Source organism: Calidris pugnax, unplaced genomic scaffold (assembly GCF_001431845.1).
Source record: "Calidris pugnax isolate Ruff unplaced genomic scaffold, ASM143184v1 scaffold38, whole genome shotgun sequence".
Classification (NCBI taxonomy): Eukaryota; Metazoa; Chordata; class Aves; order Charadriiformes; family Scolopacidae; genus Calidris; species Calidris pugnax.
The window spans coordinates 12765424-12792214 of record NW_015090995.1 but is presented as its reverse complement, the minus strand read 5'-3'; the positions used below and the strand labels follow the sequence as shown (position 1 = coordinate 12792214).

Below are 26791 nucleotides of genomic sequence, written 5' to 3'. Positions count from 1 at the left end.
GGAGGGGGGGGGGGAGGAGAAAGGTTCAGCTGGCAAGGTTTCCAGTAGGGGAAGCAACTGAAATTTGTCTTCAAAGCATTGGGAATCTAATGAGGTTACTTTTTAACCTAAATAGCTGCACAGAGGAGAGGTTTCCTTTGCAAGCAAATGCTGAAGCAGTAGAACAATTGCAAGACTAATCCATAAATTACAGAGCAGCGTAGCAAAGGAAGGGAGCGAGTCCTCTATTCCCCTCCCTCTCCCACACACTTTAAGAGAAACTGTCATTTAGACAAGAAACCTTCTGTGTTACTAAAGGTGCAGCTGGGTAATGGTGTGAGGGTTTTAAAGGCATACAGCTTTCGGGAGTGCATTTACCCTGCACCAGGCAGTGCTAACGAGTGTCTTTGCAGCTTCCCTGGAGCGATAAAGTATTTTCAGAGACTCCAGTTTTCCTGCGCTGCAGCTCTGTTTATCGGGATTAATTTGGATCGGTAAATGTGTGCATTTTTTGAACTGTGCGTCAAGGAAACAAAGCCCCTTCTTTCTGCTCGTGAAGCCACACCCTTTTCTGCGGGTTTTTCCCCTCATTGTTCGGGGGAATTTGAGGGTGACCTAACGATGTGGTTAAATAAAACTCGTTGAGCAAGATAAACATTGGGGAATTCACAGCATTCTCATGCTTCACCCTCCCCAGTCTGGGAAAGGAATGGGCTGTGTGGTAAGTTTAAACCAGTCTGCAAACAGTTTGCCTCACCTGCTCCTGGGCGGTGTAACTTTGGGAACACGTATATGTTCCTAATGATGTCGGTTTAATGTAAATACCGGGCATGCCGGAGGCATCTGTGCTGTTATTTAGAAATTTTAAAGAAAGTTCAGAAGAGGGCTGGCGGCATGTGAAGCTCCAAAATCCTATTCTCTTCCTAATACCTCAACTGTGCTTTAGCTCTGGCAATGAAAACAAACCTTCAGGTCTAAGAGGAGAAGACTAGTGTCCTGCGGGGTTGCAAGGTCTCCTGTGGCAGCGCAGAACAGCGAGAGACAGGGCTGGTGTTGGTAGAGTTTTGAGGGCAGAGGAAGCTGGCTGTCTCTCTGATTCAAGCGCCATCCTCTGTTCGGAGCCCAAATGACTGAGCTCCTGCTGTGGTGATTAATCCCTTTGACTTCACAGAAACTTTTTGAGAAGGAGGTCTGCAGAATTTGTCCCATAATTAGTAAATCACTTCTGCGCAGTGCGTTCCCCTGGGCAGTATCAAAGTGGGGGATAATCAGGTATGACTAGGAAGCAGAACAAAAATGCACGGGTTTGGTTTCAGCTGTCTAATCAAGCGGAGTCTGCTCCCTCCCGCAATCAGCATTTCCCAGTTTGTGCAGGAGGGCTGTGCAAGAGAAGGGGAGCTGTAGCTTCTTGAACATGAAACAGGCAGGAGAAGCTGGGAAGGCAGAAAAAAATGTTAACGAGCCAGAGACCTTTCCTGATCTCTTCATTCTTCTGCCCTCCCCACTTTGTTGCTCTACCCGCAGATCTTCTGCGTGACTTGATGTTTGCAATCCTGGCAGCCCCAGGACTCCTGATGGCTGGGGTTGCTTGCAGAGCTGCCCTTACTCCATATCTCTGTCTTCATGACTTAAAAGCTAATGTGACCCTTGTAGTTGCAGAACCATAAATCCAGGTTTGTATTTGGCCCGCGTGGTGTGTTTCTCTGATACGTGCCAGGGACTGTAAGGGAAGCAGAGATTCTTGCATGATACAGTCTCCAGAGTGAAGTGGCCCTTAAAGTTATGCTTTCAAACTTAAACACTTGTGGGAATTATTGCTCTGAGGTTTTTTCCTGTGTTTGGGGTTTTCAGGTCTTTATGACACTGAGGCAAATGGAAGGAGATTGTGTAATTTTGTTCTCCGTGTATTTTGAGAGACTTCCTGCATTTTTGCAAGAAGTGGTTAGTTCAGATACAATTCTGATTACTACTGCAGGTTTACCCAAGGACTGATTCTCTCATGGAGGGGAGTTTCTACTACTATTCTTTCGGCAATTCTGTTAGGTGACCCCAATAGTGAATTGTTCCTTAAAATTTTGCAGTCTGGCTTAAAAGTCTTGAAAAGTCCGGTTGTATTAATTTAGCTTTCTGAATCTCTCAATCCAAAACTGATTTACCAGAGAAATAATTCTGCAGTTCTCAATTAAATCTCATTTTAATCTCAGAGCCAGGTATTTTGAACTCAAGAAATATATAGAAATATTTTATAAGAAAAAATTGAAAGCAGTGGGGATGCTAAAAGGGTCTTTGAACATGTATATAAAAGTTTGCATACAAGATCTTAAAAGGTCTAGTTGTCACAGTGAGGTTACTAGGATTTTTATTTTTTTTTTTAAAGATAAGATGTATTACCCCAGTTGCATTGTCTCATTTTGCCAGGAATATAAATGCAGGTGTGACATTTTGGAAGCTCTAATGCTGTTGGTAATGCAACAGAATTAGAGGCTCTCATAGAGCTTTCATATCTTAGCTTGAACCCACAAGATTGGTATAATTTCAAGATTATAAGATGCTTCAGCTGTGAGTGCCAAAATGCTGGAAATCTTGGAAATGTATCTTGTTTAGAAATACTCAGCCACAATTTCCTAGAGTTGTTCTTTACAATAGATTTAATTTAAAAAAAAAAAGTCATTACCACACGTCAGTACAAAGGTTGTCCCTTCAGAATTTAGCTGCTGCTGCTGCTGCTGTTATTCTTTGGTCATCTTTGTGTTCCTTTTATTAGTGCAGAAATGGCAAGATTCTGCCCATGCGTCTCTGATGGCAGAATAAGATGCTTTTAGTCAAATAGCTCAAATTGTTAACACTGGGATCTAAATAGGCCTCATTAGGCTTGTAGTATTAACACACTGTGATCAGTGTAGTCAGTCTTTGTGAGTAACTGCTTCAGGTTGTTTTCAGACTGGAAGAGAGTATTTTGTAGGTTCAAAATTAGAAAGGTGTTTTTTTCCATCCATCAGGCAGACTGGCAATGTATCTCTTGTGATCTAACCTCTGTAGGTCATCACGGATTAAATGTCACAGCAAGCTTATTCCCTAATTGATTATAACATAAAAACAGAGGTGCATGCTGTTAAGTAAATAATAAACTCAAGGAGGCGAGTGTTTTCTGAAGAGGCAAAGTTTTAACTCTGCACATAACTGGGTGAGCTAAGAAAGGAGCTGGAAACCACCTGAGACAAACCAGATGACCTTGAACGTTGCATGTGACGGTTTTGCCTCATTCTTCATTATGAGAACTGACAAATAAAGGTAATGAAATAAATGCAACGATAAGTAGAGCTGACATCCCAGGAGGGAAAGAATCAAATTGCTGCCACTAAACTGAACATTCCTGAGGAAATTAATTGGACATCTTTCTTCTTCATGACCCCTGAGATCCTCATGCTGCATATGATCTTTTCTGGGGAAATACAGCTCCTGAAATGATGTTTCTGGCAGGGACCACTGTCACCTGAGTGTGAGAGAGAGAGAAACAGTAACTAGAGCAGTCATTATTTGCTTTTTTCTAAGTGTCAAAGACTAGATTTATTTCCCTGTTAAGGAATTTGAACATGAGCTTGGAGGTTCTATGCACCTTCTCTGCTGGAAAGCAGAGAAAATGAGACATAAGATGCATGATATTGAAATAGCGAACCCCGTGCTGGGCTGAGAACGTACAAACTCCTACACGCGCTGCCAGCCAGATGTGAGTAATGCAGACGTTTCCTCTTTGGATGGGTATGAAGAGTTGATGAGTTTTTTCTGCAGAGAACAGGAAGGATGATGCCGAATGTTTGCACATCGCTGAGAAGCCCGTTGTGTAACCCTTTAGTTCCCAGTTCAGCTTCATGCTTACTGTTGTCAGTTGATATGCCACTAAGGCTCCTGGTGTGGTGGGAGAGCTATGCTGCGGGCTGTCTTGTACACCCGGTATCAAGCAGGCACATAGGGTCCTTCTAAATGCAGGCAACCATGGGGGTATTCTGTAGCAGCTGTGGCCAGGTAGAACAACAGTATGTGCTTTTCCAGCTGCAGGGTTGAACTGCGTCCCAAAGGTGGAAAATTTTATCAGAAGAACAGGAGTGTTTCAGAACTGCCAGATGGGGGTCTGCGGTCTGTGCTTAAGAAGGGACTGGCTGCAGCACGGAGAGGGAATAACTTCAACTGTTAAAGAACATCCAGAGAATTTAAAGGTTGAATGTCTTCAGAGGAGGAAGCAAAACCTGCCTCCTGAAGTCATCCAAGCGTGATAAATCCACACAAACTTCTAAGAGAGATTTCTTACTTGGCCAGTGTAGCAGAAGTTGAGCTGGAGATCTCCAGCTCCTGGGAAATGTGAGCTGGTGCCACTTGGAGTTAGTTTTATGATAGAATCAAGCGTGTTATAGATTGCTAGATCTGTCTTTGATGTACTATAGAGGTTATTGTTAGGAGCAGTAAACGTACCTACTGCATAGGACTGAGGGTCGTTCTGAATCAGAAGGCTGCTGCTGACTCTTAGGCTGGTTTTCAGATGACTTGACTAGTCTGCAGCTTGTTGGTTGATATTTCAGAAAGGTCGAATCAGCAGTGCTGGCATAGAGCTTAGCCAGTCCCTTTAACTCTGTATCCTGAACTGCAAGAGAAAATTAATTGTTTTCTCTATGAGAGATAGTGCATTTCAGGACAGAACAAATGAGCCCATTCCTAACAGACCTCAGTTTAGCCGTTTTATCCACAAAGTGTGGAGAAGTTACAAAAATTATTTTGGTCAGTAGCTGTTGATGCAGTTTCTCTTAGCGTTTATATACAAAATAGACTCAAGAGGGAAGAACCTGGTACACTTAGTATTTTCTAATAATGTTTTGACTTTTAAGCATTTTTCAGAAATAAACTTACAAAAATGAAGAAAACTTCACATGACTCTTTTATGTGGGAAGACCTGTGATTAGGAGCTACACGGGTCATTCCATGCCTTGTCACTGGGTTTGTGCACCATCTTCTGCATGACTTTGATGGAGCTTCTGCTCTCTGTTTTCCAGGCAGAACCCAGATGTGCAGCTGCAGTTACAACAGAGACCACCTCACCACCACAGCCCAACTTCTTCCTTGACATCCCTGGGATCTTTGACTTTGCTTCAGTCTCCGCCACCATCCAGGCTGTCCCCATCCCAGCATCAGCAACCTCTGACTCCAAGCCAGGGAGATCCTGGCATTCTGCCACGGACCCAGCAGCCATTCTTATCAAACCAAGTCCATCAGGGAGATTTGTACCGACTATGCCAGCCCTTCCTAGGCCCGCAGCAGCAGCAAGGCGATTCCTATTCAGTAATGTCCCGAGCTCAGCAGATACCTTCCCCATATCAGCAGATGCAAGTAGATCCTTTTGCCATAGTTTCCAGGGCCCAGCAGATGGTGGAAATCCTGTCAGAAGAGAACCGGTCTCTACGACAGGAGCTGGATGGGTGCTATGAGAAAGTAGCCCGGCTGCAGAAGGTGGGTATTTTTGGATGTCAGGCACTCTCCTCTGTCTAGTATCATCCATAATTGAATCATCTAATCTGCAACTGTTACATTCCTTGCTTAAGGGACCAATTATCTACTTTAGAGTCGTTTATGTGCAGATTGATTAGTCTGTATCTTGTCCCTTTGGGCAGCAGCTTAACTTTGTCAGAAGATAGAATCAAAGCCTTCAGTTTTATTCTGACAGTTTATTGACCATGCTCAAAAGAGCATCCTCATCAGCTGTCTTGAAGAGGCTGACTGCTTGGCTGGCTTGGTTAAATTAAAATTAGTATTCTTAAGTCCAGGATAGCAGCAGGCTTCATTTTCCCATCAGTCTAAATGACGTTGGAGGCTGCAGGAAAGGCCTTTTCAGAATGACATGAGACCACAGTCACCCAAGTAAGCAATAGGGGACGTTGCTACAAAACTGGTTGGCAGGACAGTGTGCAAGGCAAGTACTGCTACTATGGCTACATTAAAGACATTTGGACTGCAGGCCTGAAACTAACACTTCTTTTGCCACTCTCTCACTACCACAGAACTTCCACGAAAACTTAGTATTTTGTTTGGGATCAGTCTCTGGCTTTGTTTGAAACAAGTAGCATAAGTGATGCTAAAATGTTTTAAAAAAATATCCCAGTGAGACCTATCATTAACGTGCATGTGTAGAGGTATTTTGATTGTAGCCTCATAGAAATAACTTCTTGATGACCAGGGACCTACAGCTGTGCAGCAGGTCAGCTTTCCTTTTGCCTTGCAGCTGTGGAAAGGCTGATGCTACTTGCAATTTAGGACTTTGCAGACCTTGCTGTGCTCTTTGCACTGAGCAGTCTCCAGGGCCATAAAAATGCGTGGCCTCTAAAAACACTTGTTAGAGTTCAGGTGACCAGTGTGGTTTCCACACTCATTTATTTTCTGTGTTACCTCTTTCCAGGGACATATGTTCATTTGTTGTATTTTTTTTGGAAGGCTCCTGGCCAGGAAATGCTTTAGAGAAATGTTTGACAGCTTCCTGATAATGAAAGAAGGATAAAAATGCACTTCCCTCCACCTCCCTGTTGATTACTTGCTGTAGGCACTGTTGATGGGATTTGCTATTATGTAGATCCGTACGTCCATAGCAATGCAAGACGTGCCTAGTAAGGAGAGTTAGAAGTGAATCTCCTCCTCTGGATGATCAGAGAAGCTTTACACTGAAGGCTAGAAGAAAGGATACAGCATATTTTACTGCAAATGTTTCCCTCCCCCCAGTTAATAAATGGAATATTTAGAAGCACAACTAAGTTGAGAAGTGTAAACACAGAACATCGGGAGATTTTACTGTGAATTTTGGACCATAACAATTATGGATCTGTACAGTTCATCAGTAATGCAAGATCTGCCATTAGCAATTTTTTTAGCATACTTTTGTCTGCCTTTCTTGTTTTATTTTACTTACTTGATATTGCATTAGCTACTTACATAAATGCTTTTTGCCTAAAACTAGCAGCAGTGCCAACCTGCCCCCGTCTTAGAAAAAAAAAATAAATGACATTTGCACTTCTTCAGTTTGCTGTATCTATGCTCTGATCATCTTGGGGAAACAGAGCTAGAGTCTGGAAGGAGAGTCCAGATCTTCGTTTCAACATTGGTATTCTTTGTCCAGAAGGATCCGTCACAAACCTGAGACTCTGCCGGTTTACTTAATACATGGGTATATGTTTCTTTCAATAAAGGAAACTTGAGAGAAAGTGATCTCCTTTCTGAGACTGAAAGAAAAGAATTGTTAGTGATAAAATAGTAAGTGCTCATTTTCCCTTCCACTGCAGCTGGAAACAGAAATTCAGCAAGTTTCAGAGGCGTACAAAAACCTGGAGAAATCATCTTCTAAGCGAGATGCCCTGGAAAAGGCCATGAGAAACAAGCTGGAAGGAGAAATTCGTAGACTTCATGATTTTAACAGGGATCTAAGAGGTGAATGAAGTAAAAGTTCTTTTCTTTTGTGCTGGGTTGTTTCTTTATTGTTGTACTTACTTGGCAGGACAGTGTTTTGCTGCAGAATTCACTGTGTCTGACACAATTAGAATATGACAAGATACTCAAGTATATTCAGTACTCTGAGATCTTAAGTGCTTGCTGGGAGTATGGAAAAGACAGGTTTAAGAGAGTGCTGTAGTCTCTCATTTCCAGCCTGTTTCTCATTGAGAAGAAACATGTGATAAGCCAAATACCATAAACCAGATGCAAGCCTGGAATTCTGTCTTGTCTTATATCCTAGACACAATTTGTACAATTTGTTCAGTTTATACAAATGGAAAGATGTTTTGCTGACGGCCTAATCCCACACCAGGCATGTTCACTTTATTTCCTGTCCAGTGACCCTTTTGCACTGACATACAAACTGCAGACTGTCTGTTCTTCCTGAAGGTCTTGTCATTCCTTATCACTGTAGGCATCTGGTTTTTTGGATCTCCCTTCCTTTTCCAGAGTGAGATGTCATTAGCGTCTGGTTCTTGCAAAGCAGCTGAGGCAGTATGATGGCTGGGAGTGGAGAGTGATGTTGAATGGTATTTGACCTTAGCATAGGTCAAAGTTTAAGCACTAGTTTGAAAGGTGAAAAACATCTGCAAATTGAGATGTTTCAAGGTGCACCATCAGTCTTTTAATCTGTAAGTTTAATTTTTTAATGAAAGCCTTCTGATTGTCCTACATATCATCTGCTCTCACTGCCCCATGTTTCTTACTAAGACTGTATTCCCAGAAATTGTTTTGCATCCAAGAAGTAAGGCCATACAGTGTCCAATGCTATCAAGGACAGCACACAAAGGCCTGCATTAAATAATCTTTTTCATAATAAAACACAGCATAAACATTTAATTTTTATTTTTATAGACTGATATAAATTTCTAACAGCCTGCAGCAGCCGAACTGTCAGGCTGTCCTTAGGGTTTTACACTTTTCCCTGAAGTCAGGGAAATGGACAGCAGTGATTTAACTTAATCTTCTAACTATTGAGATTTAGTGGAGAGTTATGAGGGAATCTTTTAATTGCGTGATGAAATTTATTTGGGTGGAAGTAATAAGCGGCCTTAATATTTGTAAAAATTGAAAAAATAAACTTCTTATGTGTTATAATTATTTAAAGTAATTTCTTTGGAACTTTATTTAACCTGTTTTGTCTCACTGAGAATATTTTCTCAAGGACATAATTAGAACCATTTCAAAAGGGAGTGCCAGCTTCTGATAAGCTTTTTACTTTCAGCTGTGTAGAATTAGGAGATCCATTCCCTAGTTTGCTTAGAAACGTCCCGAGCAGACGTGACTTAATGCTTGAAAGTTTTTAATTATTTAGTGTTCCTTTTATTGCAAAATTTTGCAGAACGTATGGAGACAGCCAACAAGCAGCTTGCAGAGAAGGAATTCGAGGGGTCTGAAGACAATCGGAAAACCATCTCTCAACTCTTTGCACAAAGTGAGTTACACAATCATTGTGGGTTGGTAGAAATGCTCCAGTCATCCTGGGAAGGAAAACAATGCAGCAGGTTAGCGTAGTTCAGCTCTGATGGTTTTCTACCAGGACAGAAATCAGGGCAGTGACAGTTCAAAACTGGCAGTGGAGAAAGGAGGACGGATTCAAGAATTCCTTATCTGTCATTATCTAAAGTCCATCTGTGGCATTTATTAGAGATTTTGAAGCAAAAGTAGTTTGCGGTTAAACTGTAAACTTAGTGTTTACCCCATATGGGATATTTTGTCCTCTTATTTCATCCCTTGAAAGCTTCGGAATTAAACCTTTCCAGGCTGACAAGGGTCATGAGTTAAGGCCAGTGGAACTGGAACCTGGTAGGTCTGCTATCTCTCTCCTCTTTAATTTGTCACTGCCCTATCCAGTTCAGCAGAACGGGATGAGTGCTGCCTGCAGTGTGCTGGGCTGGGTAAGGGTCATGAGTTCTGTCCACAGCACTGGATTTATCACACGGCAAACTAAAATGACGGATGTAAAATGCTGCTTTTCCTTTGTACTGAAATGTCTTGAGGCTGATGGCAGTGAGCCAACCTTCCTGTCATCCCATTGCATACTCCACCCTTCTGACAATGCTCACTTTTCTCCAATTGTTATATAAAAAGGTAATGCATTAAAATTGCAAAATGGAGATTTTTCTGTGGTGTAACAGACACTGCTTCTGCTCTGACAAATGCTGGTATCCCTCCTTTCTGTTGTCTTTACCTTATTCCTTGTGGCTTACATTACAAGCAGATGGCTGTCAGGGTGTGAATTCAAAACTCCTGGTGGTAGTGGAAAGTCTGTGAGTTAGTCTTGCATTCAAACTGGTTGGGTGGACTTTGAGGTTTATAGGTTCACCCAGAGAGGAGGGAAGGTCAAAGCTGTGAAGCCTCATGTTCAGTTTCTCCTTTTGGATGAACCATAGTGCTACATTTCGTCATTCCCAGCATTTCAAGGGGTGCTGTAGGCACTTGTAAAGTGAAGCAGTACTCATTTGGGGAAAAGGCTGGAACAAAACCTCCAAAAGCCTTGCTGCAAGCACTTACAGATTAACAAATAGGCTGCTGGCACTGATTGATACCTGCTGGCATAATGCCACCCTGTCTCATCTCTGCCCATTTTCTGCAACACATTTTAACGTGCTGACACTGTCAGTAACTTATTTCCTGGGTGGAGGAGAAATACTGAGATGGGAGAGATGGGGAGAAGAATAGGTAGGTGGTGACATTTGTCCTTGTGTCTTATGTCACTCTGCAGAGCAAACCTGCAGAGTTCTGGGTGCTGTTGGTGGACAGGTTTGTTTTGCAACCTGTGTGTGGGCTGCGTTGATTCCCTAGCAGAAGGGAATCTTTAGCTACTCCGTGTTGCTAAAGCTTTGCTCCTGACTCTCTGCTGGCAGAAGAAAGGAAATAATTGTGGTCCTGTAAATATAGTTATGCACATGCTTGCACAAACGGGCCTGTGTACTACTCCATATGCAGTCTGTACTGACACCCAGGATCTCGTTCCTGTTTTTCAAGCCTTCCACTCCTTGTCCTCATTCCTTTGTCGTGGGATATTGGTTTCTGGAATGCAGTTTCTCTGGTGTCATCAGTGCTGGGTGTAGATCACTCCAGGGAGTATTCTGTGGTTATGTATCCAGCAAGTGTGCTAATGTTATCATTGTAGCTGGTTGGCTTGAGCTGGGAATGACAACATATACAGGGGACATCAGCTCTGTGTTGTGGCTTTGCTTTACACCCCTGTGCGATAATTTCTCCAGTCCCCAATTATTTTATCCTGTTTATGTTTTTTGAAGGCAGTTGCCCTGTTCCTGAAACGGAGAGTGAGCTGCTCCCACTATGTCCATTTCTTTCTGGAGAGCAGCAGAAAAAGACTGGCTGCTGTGCCTGGGGTGGCTTTAAAGCATCAGACATGGACTTTCAGTGCTGGGAAAAAGGCTTTCTTGAACTGCAGATTTGCTTTGAGCAGTGACAGAACAGATACATGTGTATATATATATATATATATGCCTCAGTTCTGGCCCAGGGGATTGTTTTTAAGGACAGTAGAGGAAGACTGAGGAATTCTTATTGCTCACTTGTTTTCCGATTCCTCTGATGGTACTGTCAGCAAAGTGGGACAACAGAGTGTTACTTTGAGAAGAAGGACAGCTGGCCCAGGCAGAACAGCTTTCCTTCCTGATCAGTACAGAAAAAAAGGAGTACGAGTTTTTCAGGCACAGAAGTCTGCCATCTCTTCTCCCCAGACTGGGATATTAAAATTACCAAGTTTGTTTTCCACTGCTGAAAGCTCAGAGGTAAAGAGGTGCCAAGTTTCACTAACCATCTGCATAATCAGAGCAAATTGCCTAACTGTACTGAGTGATGCACCTTCAATTCCTTCTCACTAGCGTTGTGGCGCATTGTTACTTGAAGGTACCATGCTTGTTTTTCAGGGTTACAAGTCCTTCTCTTCCTTCAAAGCCATGTACTTCCCCCTGCTCCTTCTCCAACACTCGATTTGCATTCTCTCTCCTGTGAGAAGTTCCAGTACAATCTTTCCTTCACCTCGGGAGTGAAAATCTCCTGAAAGCTGGGTAGAGATGAGTGCTATTGATTGATAATTCTCACTTTGTTTTGATAGACAAGGAAACACAGCGGGAAAAAGAGAAACTGGAAATAGAACTGGCTGCTGCACGATCCACCAATGAGGACCAACGAAGACACATTGAGATCCGAGACCAGGCCTTGAACAATGCTCAGGCCAAGGTGGTGAAACTGGAGGAGGAGGTAAGGATACTGGAGGAGAGAAATTAGGGTAGCTTGGGTTCCAGTAAAAGTAACTATGGGAATGAGTTTGTCTTGTACAAATTATAAGAAAAATCTGCTTGCTTCAAAGCTGTTTATATCAGCTTAGCTTTGTGTTGGTTAGCTAAACCACTGGACTGTGCACAGATAAGCCACAAATCTGTATTTCCTTGGAAGTGCTTTCCTCTAAGAAGTGCTTTCCTCCAAGCAGCCATGTTTCGTTTTCTTTTTGTTTCAACTGATAAAAGTGGGCTGGAACTGAAATCCCAGCCCTGGCAACCTCCTAAACTTGGCAGAAATTCAGATCTGGATGGACTTCTAACTAATATGAAATGAATGCAGCTTGTCCCCTTGCCAGGTGTTCTACTTACAACAGGTTATCATGGTGCACAGTGCAGATCACTGTATGTGCCCAGCATTTGTAATAAGCTGGGCATGACCTTGGTTGTTTTCTCTGCCTTTCCTCCCAAGAGGGGATAACGCATTTGAGCTCCTTAATTGGGCAGTTTTTGCAGCAGTTTCTTTTGTAGCCATGTCCCTGCCACTCACGCATGGCTCTCACCTCGCTGGCCTTCTGTGTCATGGTGCTGTCCTCTTTCCTCCCGCCTACTCCTTTCCTCTCAAAGGCTCCATTTCCCACTCCCAGCCTCTGCTTCCTTTACTCCTACTCTTCCTCCATAGAGAGCCTCTGGAGGAAATCTCATGACCAAGCATGCTTCCTCTACTGCAGATTTGTTCTCTCCTCCTTCAGTTCTGCCATATTCCTGCCCTCTAGCACTCACCATCACCCTCAGTTGAGCACTGCACCTATATCCACTTGCATCTTGCTGTCTGTAGAGACATTCCTCAAACCCTCCCCTCGTCTGCTTCTACTTCTCTCTGTTCAGGATCCCATTGTGCCAAGAGAGGAGGAATGATCATATACAAAATGAACATCCTTCTGTCTTGTCTCGCCTGCCTTCCTCCTCTCCCACGTACAGATGTAGCTGCCTTCTTAATTTTAGCCTGCTCTTCTCTAAGCTCTGCATTTGCCTCGGTTGCCCTTCCCCTGAACCTTTCTGTGTTTCTGTCCCTGGTGTCCTTAATTTTTGCCTCTTGTAGTACCATTCTTTTAATCTCTTCAGCTTCATGGAAGCCCTCCCTCAACCTCTCCCTTCCTGGATCTGCCCTGCTCATTCAGAATGTTGTTGCAGGGCCATTTGCCATCATACCTTATTAGCCTTTCTCCCCAGTGCTCCACTTTGCTTTCCTTTCTCCACATCAAATTCAGGCAGTTCCTCTTTGCTTTCCAGGCCCCTCATGGCTTACCCAATGCTGTTTCTCTTCTCCCCTTGTTGCTGAGAGGATGTCTTCTACCTTTGTCCTTCTCAATTTCCAACCTCCCCTTCTTCCCCACCCCAAACAAGTACTTCTGTGATTTCTCCCAGACTGTCCTCACCTTCACTGCAAACGCTGGCAAGGCCACTTCAAGGTGTCCTTTGCTGTGATGCTCACAACGTGGTTGGCAGAGGGTAAGCCACAGTTCATTCCAACACAGAGACCGTCTACTTGGCCTGCCCTACGTGTGTGTTTCCTACTGTTGTCTCCAGTCCCAGACTCAGGCTGTGAACTTTGAGGGAAATGAAACAAGGAGCTTTCATTTCTAGAGCACTTAGCATCTCCAGGCTGCGGTGCAGGTACACGGGACATCCTTGTGGCTCCCCTGGAACTATTCACATGCTTGGAGTCAATGTGTATAGAGGTGCTGCGATCAGCTGGGGCCAGCACACACCTGGCTAGATTGAACCTCTGTGTAGGAACAAATACTGGCTCCCTCTTTATGGGTAATAATAACTGTATGTTTTCTTTTCAAAAGACCTCTCTTCTTTTGCTAGAATAATTGGGTTCAGTGCTGTTGCAAAGTATTTCTGCCTAGATAGAATAGTAACTGTGTAAGGTAAGTAACTGTGGGCTATATTGCATGATAGCTTAAAAACCACATATATAGAGTGAAATGCCCTGCGTGAGGGCTTGCGGGCATTTCCATCCAACCTTTGCTCGAATCCCAGGGTGCGCAGGAAGTGCCACCCTTCCTGTTGTAGATAAATATGGAAGTGTCTCAGTGAGGGAGCAGGAATTAACTCTGCTTTTTCCTAGAGGTGAGGGGGAATAAGGGGAAACAGAAGGCATAAAGAGTCATTTTTGCAGGTTTCCCAAATTGCTTTTTAATGAAATACTTAGGATTATAAAGCATTTGTTGCCTCATTAGTATTAAATTGTGGGAACTTCTCAAATCCCCAAGCTGTTTGGTAAGTTTCCGAAAAGCAGCCAAGCAAGCTGTTCAGTGCTCAGGGCACCATTTAGAAGGGACTATAAATGTCAGCCTGAGTTAGTGAGGTTCAGTGGCCAAGATACACGAACAATTTGTCAATTATTTCTTATATTCCTGCCGTCTTAATCTGAGTTACTAGTCCCTGTAATTGTCAGGAATTACTAAGCTAGTCCTGCAGAAGAGGGTGGAGTTTCTTACGCTAAGGTTTGGCAGCCACTCTGGCTCTGGGCCTGAGGGGGGTGTGCATATTTCAGTTGTTGCATCCTGTAATGTAAGTTTTCAGCTTTTTTTTTTTTCCCTTCCGTTTTGACTTCCTATTAAGCAGAGTTACCCTGCCTTATATGCACCAGATCCTTTCTAAAAGGAATATTTCCGTTCTAATGCCGTTCTAATGAGAGCTATAAGCCATATATCACTATAGCTGAATTTAAATATTGCATTGGAAATGGAACTTCCAGGTTCTTTTTTAAATCCATTGCCTGAATTGCCATTTGGGACAAAACCACCCATCTGTAAAATGTAGATACTTGTCCACTCCTATGGAGCTTTGAGAGCTTCTATGTATATTGGATTTTAGCATCCAACTTAGAGGGACAGAAGAGATAAAGGGATGCTAAATGTTAAGGAGAAAGGAATGATCTCAGAGATACTGAAGTATAGGGTGAAGCAATTGGAAGCAAAAGTAGACAGTCACAGAATACTTGCCCTGATCTGTCAGCAGGGGTGAAGAGACTCTTCACATTTAGAACAAGCTGCTGTTAAAGTTTTTGATAGTGTGGAGTTTATTTTTGCTAAAAAGCTTAAAACAAACTTAAATATGTCTATAAACAGTAGTGTGTATGTGTTTTATATGTAATTAAACTTTACTACTTCCCTATCGTACATTAAGATACCTAGGTATTAACCCCTATTTTCAATTTTCATTCTTCTCTTTAGATGTTCCACAGTTATGCGTGTCAGTAGCTTATTAAAATTGTTTCTAGTGAAGTATTAGTCCGTGGTTTTTAAAGTCAAAACTTTGGTTATTTTCATAACATGCAATACATTTGAGATAAATTTAATATATTTGAGGTAAAATGCACGTTGGGCTAAAGCCATATATCACAGTCAGTGATGGTTAGTGATAATAATATTTGCAGCCAAAGCAATGAAAAATTCTCATTTTGAAGCATGAATTGTCTAATGGTCTTGATTTTGATGTAACGTTTGAATGGCTGCAGCGTGCAGCAGGTTTGTAACTGGTAGATGGTCACAGATGGCCTGTATGTGTGAGCTTTAACCATGATTTAACCAGCATCTGTGAGCACGCACCTTGAGAGCCTTCAGCAAACAGAGCAGATGGTTAAACTTCGCTTTGCTCTGGGCTAAAGGTAGAGTTGCTGGGTTTAGAGAGAGGACCATCCTGACCAGCCTTAGAGTCTGCGTAAAGGCTGGTTTATTGTGAGTCCTTACCCAGGCTTTAATATTGCAGGAGGGAGTTTGATGCCAAATACTTATCTAACCACAACTGCTGGATGGAGACCATACAATTGATACTATTTTTACACTTAAAAGTTCTGGAAATTCCTTTTTTTTTTTTTTTTTTTTTTTAAATTGAGGTTGGTCATTTCTGCTTGCCCTGGTTAATTCATACCACGGACGACCACGCTTCAACTTTAAAAAAGTTTGTGTTTTTTTTATAGTAGTGTACCGTGCACTCCTTTACTCCACCACTTTACAAGCCACTGCTTTAACTGAGTGCCTTAAGGAGACAGCTTTGAAAAATAGTGACTACCACTAAGAAGATATAAATATCTACCCTTTGCCATCCTCATGCACACACTGTGCAATGGAAAGACAAGCCAGAAATCCTCTCTAATGGGTACAAATTAGGGGCTGGGGGAAGGCAAGAAGTTTGAATGAAGCACCTTTTAGAAAAGTAGCTTGTATTTAGAAGCGATGAGATCTTTCAGCCATCAGAATTCAGCACAAACCATATACCAGAGCTAAGATATTATATTCCCACTCAGCTATTGTGAAGGGAAATAGTGTACTATTTCTGATAACACTGAGAGTTGTGTCTGTGGGGAAATGTAGAAATGGTTATTTCCAAATGACATCTATTGAACTTCATATGCTGCATCTGAGATACTTTCAGAACAGAGCTCTGGCTTGTAGAGAAGAGACCCAAAGGAGAGTTTGTGTGCTTGAAAGCTGGTCTGTTTTTTTCCAGTCCCTTCTCAGGGTCTATAAAAAGATATTCCTAGTCTCCACAGCTTTGTCTTACTTAAATTCTTAGATTCTCAGAGCTACATAACTACTCCTTTCAGGACAGAGTTGCTTTTAAAGGAGGTGCTTTTTGGATAGCTTATTGTTCATGGATGGGTAGGGTAGAGAAGAGAGAAGAATCCTCTTTTCCCTGTAACTCGTATGTGTGTGTGTGTCTTTATGACCTGCATTCCTGTAAAACGCAGAACTGGCTTTTTGCTGCCTTGTAACTACCTCTCATATTCTGCCTGTTAGTAGTTTTCCAGAGGTGGCTTTGAGAGTTATAGCTTATTTTAACACAAACAAACGGAGAGACGACATTATGACATTCCCATGCAACAAACTCTATTCCCTAGCAAGAGGATAGTGTTACCAAATTGCTTCAGCATGAGTTCTTGCTGAGACCGGTGGTGCCTTACTGGGCCTGAATTCAAACAAACTGAGGGTTCAAAGGCATCCTAGAGGAATATATTCCAACTGCAAGAGGGAGAGGTGGTTTAAACGTGCTTGCTGTCTTTTTTTTTTTTTTTTTCCCCACTACATTTCTGCCATAGCAGGCAAATTCTTGTGGGGAAACACATTTTCAGCTGCATTTGAATGGATTCAGCTTTAGGATAAACCCAGAATGTAATGAAAACACCCTGAATATATTAAACAAAGGACTTTGAAGACATCAGAAGTAGTGGGTGGGAGACAAGCAGATGCTGACGAGTGTTACCAATTTGCTGAAATAGGAGCTGTCCAAGTTGAGGAGGGTAATGGCTGCGTTTGTCAAAACGCCTGGGAGAGTTTCTGAATCATTGCTAGCTATGCAGGAAGTCTTCTCTTCTTCCCCAGAAAAACTCTTTGCTGACTAACGCATCTGGAAGCGATGAATCTCTTTACAAGAGAAGATCCTTCCGTCTTGCTCGCCTGATATGTCCAGGGCTGTGTTTGTCCTGCAGAGGCAGCTCCAGTCTGGATGTCACAGCCTCCACCTCCCTTGCTTCTAGCGACCGGATGGTGAAAATTCCTCATTCCCGTGTGTCCCAGCTCCCTGTGCTGTGTGCATGAAACTTCAGAGCCTTTCTTCTGCAAGGACCTGGCGTCCCTGAAAGAGATTGCATGGTTTGTCGAAGCCTAAATCAAATGAAGGAGCAGGATTTTTTGGCTTCTAGACTGTTAATCCCTTCTCTGCTGGGCGGTTGTAGTAGTAATCAAATGTCCCTATTTCTGACAGGAGTGCTTTGTCACTGGCCATTGATTTTGGACCATGCAAATGCTCTCTGCAGCAGAGAAGCCTGCAGGTTGCCTGCTGCCAGGTTTTACGGTGTCTTAGGAAGTCTTTTCTCCTGTGAAAAGGTTCTGAGGACTAGTTTCAGTTTTCTAGGTTTAGTGAATTTGTTTAATCATTTCATCCCCATATGTTTAGAGTTGTTGATTCATTTTCCATCGCTGGAAAATGAAGTTCGGGGATATCGGTGTGCAGACATTTTCAGGCAGTAAATCTTTCTGACTAACTTGGAAGCAGATTGTTCTTCAGGTCAGCCAGACTCTTGTGAGCAATGAAGCCTCTGAACCCCAAGCGTATGCTGCTTCTCCCAGCAGGCTCTCAACTGCAGAAAGCAATCTCGACAAAGGCTAGGAAAAAAAACCCATGAAGACAGAAATACTTGATTGGAAAGCCAGGGAATCTTTCAGAGGTATTCCCCGCATCAATTCACCTTTTTGTGTATTACATTTCTGCAGAGTCCTAAACCAGTCCTTGCCTTCTTTATTTTTCTTGTCCTCAGTCCTGTTGCAGAATTTACATAAACGTAATAGTGGATGTAAACAGGAGAGTGACTGCTCTTGTTTACAATGGTTTAATTAGAAAATCTTATAGAGTTAAAGCCTGACCTCCAATACTTGGTTAGGACATTTTCCAAGGCAGTCAGGGATTGACCTGGAGAAGATATGCACATGATTTAAGTTGTGCCATGTGCTGTAGGAAATGCTGGGAAAGGGATACAGTCATGCTGAAGTGCTCGGCAGTGCTTCTAGACGTGCACTGAGGTTATTTGAGATCTTACTGTCTTAAAGAGGTGTTATAATAAAGATATTATTATGAGTAAAATGCTCTGCATTTTCAGATCACCCTTCAAGGCAAAACAGTTACAATACATTATGTGAGCATGGGCTTGCTGCTTAGTTAAATGCAGTACCATCAAAAGGAAAATTACTATCTTGTCAAATTTATTTAAAATTATATACGGAAGGGCGTGACTACATCAGTGTAAAGCTTCAGGAATGAACTCTTATCTAGAGCACGTGTTCACTGCAAGGCCTGTTGCAGAGGAGAGAATTCCAGTGTCCTTTGATGCCATCTCCCCTGTGGTAGATGTTACTGTGGCCCTTGGCACTGAGCAGCCAGTTTTGGTTCTTTGCTGGAAGAGAGAGGGTGGGGAATCCATGGCAGATGACCAAGAACAAGCCTCAGCATGCTGCCTTTTTTGTTCCTCCCATCTCACTCATGTCTGCAGCACCCTGGCAATGCTCAGGAACCTGTTTCCAATTCCTGTCTTAGAAAAACATGATCATACTCTCAATTTATGGTAATGAAATCCCTCTGTGCTCGAAAGAATTATTCCTGATCCTCTTTACATTGAGAGGACAGATCAAGTCAGAGAGATTTAAAAAAGAAAAAAAAAAAACAAACTAGATTTACACTGCTACCGCTGCAGAGAATCCTGGTTCACAGAAAGGTAAATTATTCCTCACAAATACTCACGGTAGCAGAGATGGCAGAGCTGAAAATGAACGACGCTGCCAGAATATGCAGGGAGTTGAACAAGTGCAGCAAGTACGTGAAATGAAGCAATCTCACATATAAAGGACAGTTGTGTCAAAAGACACATTGGGAAAGCGGAGTTGTCTGGGTCACATACGTACCATCAAAACTTACTGAACATCTGTGTTCCAGAAAAATGAAAATGATTTGAGGGATTCCTGCATTAATTCTGTTTTTAAGCAATTAAAAAAAAAACAAACGCGCACCCCAAATTTTCTAACATTCCTATTTTTTCCTGATGCTGGAAGATGAAGTGTATTTTGTGAAGGGTAAAAAAAGATATCTTTCTGAAAAGCCACTGAACAAGCCTTGCCTGTACTTTAGGTCTGGTGCATGAGTTAGGCATGTGCAGGCAGTGCTGGGGAGTTGGGCAACACCTCGTGTTGCAACGTTTCACCTGCAGGTTCGGCTGATGGGAGCACTTTCAAAGTGAATGTTTCAGTGGAATTTCTGTGTCCTAATTCTTTTTTTGGCTGGGCTCTTGGTATTCTTTGAATGCAGGCCAAAACGCTAATCCGCACATATGCGTACTCAGGTTTATTAATTATGAAACTAGTAAAACGTTGTCAGTGGCTACTTTTGCAAGGAGAATTTTACCTGTGTGTTAAAAGCCTTTTCAGAAATGTAAATGCTTTGTGGTAGGTAATAAGACCTAGTGTCCATCCTTCCTTCCTTAATTTTTCATACAGAAGACTGGGGGAAGAGAGGTGATTTCCAAGAGGTTCAGCTCAATGCATGATATTTCTCTACTAGCAAGTTTATTAGGTTGTTCCTTACTCTTGCCTGGGTCAGTAAGCTCTTATGCAAACCCAAGATATCAGATTCTCTCCATTTTTAGGTTCTGCTGTTCACTCATAGTTTTATCATTTTTGGCTAGTTACATAACTACTGTGAGCTGCTGTTAATCTAAGTGAGTGCATGAATCTACACTTTATTGGTGTCTGAGAAAGCTTAAATCAGTGTTATTAAGCACTATAATCTAGAATAAAAAGATCTATTAGCTATAACATTTTTATTGATTTTCTGCAGAGCAGCAGTGGAATATTAAGTTGTATTAAAATGTTCTTGTCCCTCCCATTCCAAACAAGCCTGAAATCTTGAGCAATCAAAGAATAAAAATACCTTTCTACTGTACATGCACTGGTGGGAGGGCCTTTGGCTGGATTGCTCACTAGTTATTGTAACTTCTATTATAAAATACTTGTTTGGGGAAAATCCTGTAGGGCATCAGCATTCATGCTGTGCGATTAGATGCCTGCTGACTTTAGGAAGAGAAGAAAAGGATACCATGTCTGGGATTAATAGTGTTTGGAGATTTTTCTCTCTGCTATTCGCCTTGCAGTCTCTGGATTGCCTCAAGGAACAGGAGTGTGAAAAGGGAAAATTTTGAAGAAACACATGATAAGACCTTTTCTTAAGGAAGGTGTGATGGAAGAACAGCTCATGTTGTTCAGATCAAAGCTCAGCAATCCCCGTATCCTTTCTCCGCTGAAATTTACAGCAGATTCCTGGGGAACACTATCAGAATGGGGCCAACACACAGTGATACTTTCCCAGAATACTTTCCGCTTCCAAGAAGGACTTCCTGAGCCAAAAGTGGTGTCTTTTGTCTTTGATATCCCTCAGTGGGCTTTTCTTCCATGAAGCTGTAGAGTGGCTCTTTGAACTCGCACAAGGGAGTCTGTGTTTTGCATTGTGGTGCTTCTCTAGACTTTGGCTCTGACTGTTGGGAAAAGTTGTCTCCTTCCTGCTATTTATGTATTTCAGGGCCTATGACAATCATAGCTAAAAAACCAATGCCACAGACTTGCCACAGAAAGCCAGCTAGTCATCATCACTACTCTTTTCCTTAACAGGAAATTATGTCCATAGGTGTGCAGTGCTTTATATATTAGAATAGAGCTGGGTCCTGGGTGTGTTTTACTCATTTTTTTTTTTTTTTTAATTCATATTTTAGTTTGGTTTTATTCTGCCTGAACTGTGGATTAACCTTGCTAAGACAGTTACTGGGGATCTCAGCATGTTGGTTTTCATTGCTTATTGAGACAGGGCAGCTGGGTTTGCAGGATGAATGATGGAGGAAGACTGGAGCGTGGGGGCAAGGAACAGAGCTGGACTTCTCGGGTCACACTGGGCCAAGATGAGTGAGATGAATGTCCAGACAGCCAGAATAAATCTGGCTGCACTGTGGAGAGAGCACAGGTCATGTTGAGTGTATGCTTTGATCCTATTTATTATTTTATTGTTATGGGAATGGAATAGGATCCTGCAGTTTTTGATTCATTTTCTGCTTAATCACTTAAAAACACTGCCAGCAATTTTCATTATTGCACTGAAAAGTGTTTCCAACATGTGGACCAGCTGCAATCCCTGTCTTTGCTACAGTTGCCTTGGTAACGTGTCAAGTCACTTTAAAACTCTGTATTGTGAACCTAGATATCCTTTCTAGCCCATAGCTGCTCTCAGTCATTTGCAACAGATAATTACCTCAGTTTCCCCACCATTCCCATGGGGTCGCTGAAGACAAAAAGAACAAATACACCTTGCAGGAAGGTGGAGATGGGAAAGATCTGTAGCACCCTGAGCGTGGTGTCCAGGGGCGCGCTGACAGCAGTCATCTGGACATGTTTTTCCCTGCTGGTGTTTCTGTGCTCTGCAACGTGTACGAAGCCAGAAGTTCATTCACTTTTCTCATTATTTAACTTACGTTGCATTTTCTTCTTTTGTTTCAGCTCAAAAAGAAGCAGGTCTATGTTGAGAAGGTGGAGAAGATGCAGCAGGCCTTGGTGCAGCTGCAGGCAGCGTGTGAGAAGCGGGAACAGCTGGAACACAGGCTGCGGACCCGGCTGGAGAGAGAACTGGAGTCTCTCCGGATGCAGCAGGTACCCACTGTTTTCCTCTGCCATACTAGGTTTCTTGTAGGATTGTACACTATACCCTACACCACACATAAAAGAAGAGCAGTGGTTTTTTCCATCTTGTAAAACGAGCGAATTTTTCTTTTGATGGCTAGAATCATGGATTTGCTGGCCATTATATTGTTTTTACTTGGTTTAATTCTTCCATTCCAACCAGAAAATTTAGATAAGAGGGATAGATAGATAGGGGATCCATTGTGTGAAAAGATCCAAACATAGCCATATATCTAGATGGTGTTCTATCTTTAAGTAACCTGGTTATATTTACTTTTATATGATTTTTTAAAAATATTATTCACAGTTTAAGGTTTTATATAAAATTAATTAACAGCTGGCCTGAAAAGAGACCCTTCAAAAAACTTCTGCATTTAGAAGAGAAAACCAAAACCAAACCAGCAAAACCAATTCTATAAATGCAGTTGATGGAAATGGATGGGAGCTTCATGTAGAGTATGTTCTTACGAGTGTAATGTGAGTTTCTTTCAGTGAAAAGAATGATTAAGAAGTAGATTGTGCAGTGGTGTTATGAATTGGATACAAAATTTTAGTTTTATTTCAACCTACGTCAAACACAGATGAACTGTCAGGTTTGTAAATTTCACTGAAAATAGGATGCAGGCCTGTGTTCTAAATTGCATTTAGTTTCAGGTTATGTTTATCCCCCAGGTTTATGTTTAACTTCCACCTCTGCATAGGAATGGATGTTTATATCTTACTTGTATTTTTGTATTGGTTTTAGTAGGAGTTACAGTAATTTGATAAACCTGTCTGTGTTACCTTTGGAAGATGAGGTGCTCTGAACCCCATAATTTTTGACTTTGAGCCTGAGTCAATGCAAAAGAATAGCTTTCTTGTCAAGAATTGTTAAGAATTCTGAGCTGAACATAAAATAACTTATCTGCCCAATTTATTTTCTTTTAAACTTTTTAAAAATTATTTTTAAGTCAAATATCCTGCCAATCACAGATAACACTTCCATATAAAATTCTATTTTATCAGTTGAACTATTAGCTCAGCAACCCCCTACTCTTCCTTGTTTTGAAAGGGACACTGCCTATCTTCAAAATCTTTCTTTAGAACTCTATTTTTGATCCCCAGCTACTTAATCCACAGGTATACACTGATCATATTGATTTAATAACCAAATATTTTTAAAATATTTTGGATATATTTTTTAAAAGGTGTGATAACTCTTGTATACTTGTTAGTGTTACGCTGGAACAGTGTTGGAAGTAAATCTGTGTTACTTCAGGAATTATGGATGGGCTGTAGGCATCAGTCCTGAATAGCCTGATCCAGCTCTCAGGCGCACATGTGAGGCTTTGCCCCTGGAAAAAGGCCTGAGGAGGAGTATTTTCCATCTCAGATATTTGCTTGTTTGTATTGACCAGCTCTGGAATGGCACCAGAAAGCACTCTAGCATGGATGCTGTGAGCTAAGCTGTCTGTCTTGGGAGCAGTGCTTGGTGTTTTATGACTTTTGGGCTTCAACACTTGGAAAATGGAAGGAGGCTTTCTTGCATTATATGAGCTTGTTTCCTGGTTTTGACAGGCTGAAGCTGAAGTGCCCCTGCAGATGTTTCAGCTCAAGCTCTAAAGGAGACTATTACCATCACCTAGTCTGCCAAGCATGGCATAGGCCACTGCATTTCACTCTGGGGGGTCATGTGTCCAGCTGGTGCTGCTTTGGACCAGCCTCTGTCATTCAGATAAAAAGCAAAGAAACCAACCCTGAATCTTACAGATGCATCCTGAGACTTTTTTTTTTTTTTTTTTCCTTTTTGGAAATCAGCGTCAGGGTACCTCTCAGACTGCCAATGTCTCGGAGTACAATGCCACGGCGCTTATGGAGCTCCTGCGCGAGAAGGAAGAAAGGATTCTTGCTCTGGAAGCTGACATGACCAAGTGGGAACAGAAATACCTGGAGGAGAGTGTGATGAGACAGTTTGCTTTGGATGCAGCTGCAACTGTGGCTGCTCAGAGGTAAAGGAGACTTTTCATAGGCGTTATTTTCTTTTTCCAGTTGAATGTCATATTTCCCACCAAGGAATGTTGTCATACCACCCTCCCATGATACCTCTCCTTGCGGTCTGAACAGCTTCTCAGACTTCTGCATGCAAGTGGAGCTTGGCTGCTTTTCCTGGGAGCTGTGCAATTGCCAACAATTAGAAACTTTTTTCCAGGGGAACATTTCCCCCACATGCAGGGGCCATTTTCCAGACTGGAATTGTTCTGAGCCATTCCTAGAAGCTGTTGATTCAAAACTGGATGTATGAGGAGTGTTCTGTTTTTTTATTTTTTTTAAAAAGGAATCAGTACTTGCTGAAGTCATGTGAGATGGGCTAAGCTTGATGATTCACATCATTCACCCTGAATGGCTTGTTTGTTCTCCAGAATGTTTTTGCAAATTACTTTGTGGTATTGTCCTCAATATTGTTACTAACCAGAAACATCTACTAGGAAATTCTGCTGAAAACATTCTGCTGTGTATGGAGAGCACTGCTTGTGGGGGTGGGAAGGGAAGGGTGTCCGAAATTTGGTAACAAGCTCACATTCCAAGACAACTGTACGGATATTATGGCCGTAAATTGGCCCAAGTGCTTCAGCTGGTTGGTAACCAGAAGCTGTTATTGGAGTGCAACTCTTCAACGTTAGGTATTGCTTACATATAGTTTCATTGCTCACTAGTTTCTGGTTTTTGATGGCAGATTTTATTTTAGATTGTTTCATGAACCAGATTCAAATTGGGATGTTATCACAGCCGGCTTCCTAGCTTGTAAGATCACACTAGAATTACAGGGGTAGAGTTGCAGATCAACAGTGTTAGTGTTTAAAGACTTATCTTATCTTGCTGCAGAAGCAGGTTGTTATTTTAGGGTATTGATGCTTCTTGCGCACTGTTTTCCACCTCCCCAGAGATTCTCTAAAGGCTCTTGCTACTGCTTGTCCTTAGAGGCCATGTTATATTTTCAGCATGCGCTGATAAGCAGGGGTCTGGACTATTGTTTAACATGGAATGAGGGGGGATGTTAGGCCTGTTCAGGTTTTGTTAAATGAACAAGAATGCCTTCCAGTCAGGAAGGAGCCAACCTCTATTTTTCCATTTCCTTCTAGCTGCTTCTACCCTACAAGAGAGTACTCCATTAGTGTCAATACTTCTGCAAGTTTGTATGAAGTTGACACCTATACTATCTCCTTCAAAAATAAAGGCTATGAGGGATTCCACTAATTTTAGTGACCACCTCATCTACACTGTGCACATTTGTTTTTTTTCCCTTCAGTAGTGGAAAATAGCATCCCTTAGGAAGTTGAGGTTGCAGAAAGGATATTTTACAGCACAGCAATCTGGGTCAGGTTAGGTTCCTTTGATAAATAACCTTCTTATGCCCTTCACATTGGTGCTTTGCTGTTCCTGATCTGAACTTTTGCAGAGTTAGACGTACATTTACCAGACAGTTCTTAGACGTGCTGGGTCTGAGAGAACAGATTTCTTACTACAGTGAATCGGAGCTCTTGGTAACTCTAAATTTGTGTGTGTGTTTTTTTCTAATTATGTTAATGCATAGCTATGACAGTAAAATGCTTTTAATGAGTCATATGGTGATATGGAGCGTAGCACAGCGACTTTGTTCTGACTGAACAGAAACAAGTAGAATTAAATAATCATTATGTTTTAGTTAGTGGATTGAACAGCTATCACAGTGTTAACATCAGGCGCTATATGGAATCAGTATAAAACTGTTCTCAGCCTAGGCACCAAGCTGCCTAGGATTGTTTAAGAAACGTCCATGCCTGGTTCCCTTTGATACTCAGATTCCTTCTATGATACTGTTGGAAGGGGAAAAATCTGACGTGAAGCTTGCACTATTTCAATTGAAGAAGTGTGCCTAGCGCTCTATACCATCCTTCCCCTTCCACATGTCCTTGGATTTGCCTCATCGATCAGTTTACATCAGTGCAGTGCATCAGTTAGATTATAGACTGGCCCAGGATGGACAGTAGATTGACTACTGTTGTAATGACTCGCATATTTTTATAATCCTTCTTTCATTAGGACTGGGAGTTACATTTTTGGAAGACAGTGATCCACTCTAAAATTCAGAAAAAGTGGATATTCTTCTTTGATACTTTTGAGCAATAATTTTGTGCTACTGGGAGGAAAGCAGCAAATTTAGCTGGTCCTTCATCTGCTCTACTGTTTGTTTTCAGGGACACAACGGTGATCAGCCACTCGCCTAACCCTAGCTATGACACCTCGCTGGAAGCTCGCATTCAGAAGGAGGAGGAAGAGATCCTGCTTGCCAACAGGAGGTGTCTCGACATGGAGGGAAGGTAAAATGCAATCTGGTCCTATCTGGCTTCTTTAGGACAGGGACTTTAAATTAATTGTCTGGGTAGACGCCTCAGAACCAGAAATTCTTGTGTCTTCACCAATAGCAACAATGTAGAATGCCAGACACTCATTTGGCCACAGAAGTATCTACACAGCAATCCAAAACCTGTCTTGATACTGAGGGCTAATGCAAAAAAGTCATCTTAGATTTTTTTTTTTTTTTTTTTTTTTTTTGAAGGGTTAAAACAATAAATATATTGGTTCCTGTTTTTCCTCTCTGCAGCTTTGGGCTCCAGCTGGGTACAGACATGGAATAGTAACGAGTCCATGGGAAAAGCTCATCTTCTCACAGCCCTTACAGCAGCACCCCAAGCTCGGTGTGAACTTCCCAGAGCAGAGTGGTGGAGCTCTGGGAGG

General features: G+C 42.1%; 1 protein-coding gene across 9 annotated transcripts in view; it reads left to right on the top strand.

The window, feature by feature from the left end:
- Positions 1-26791, top strand: part of AMOT (angiomotin) — a 66335-nt gene that overhangs the window by 32213 nt on the left and 7331 nt on the right. For all 9 annotated transcript variants that reach the window (XM_014955241.1, XM_014955243.1, XM_014955242.1 and 6 more), the window contains exons 4-10: positions 5022-5475; positions 7293-7437; positions 8843-8935; positions 11594-11739; positions 21857-22006; positions 23834-24024; positions 26251-26373. In XM_014955241.1, coding sequence (XP_014810727.1) covers positions 5022-5475; positions 7293-7437; positions 8843-8935; positions 11594-11739; positions 21857-22006; positions 23834-24024; positions 26251-26373 — 1302 coding nt within the window. The remainder of the gene's footprint in view (positions 1-5021; positions 5476-7292; positions 7438-8842; positions 8936-11593; positions 11740-21856; positions 22007-23833; positions 24025-26250; positions 26374-26791) is intronic.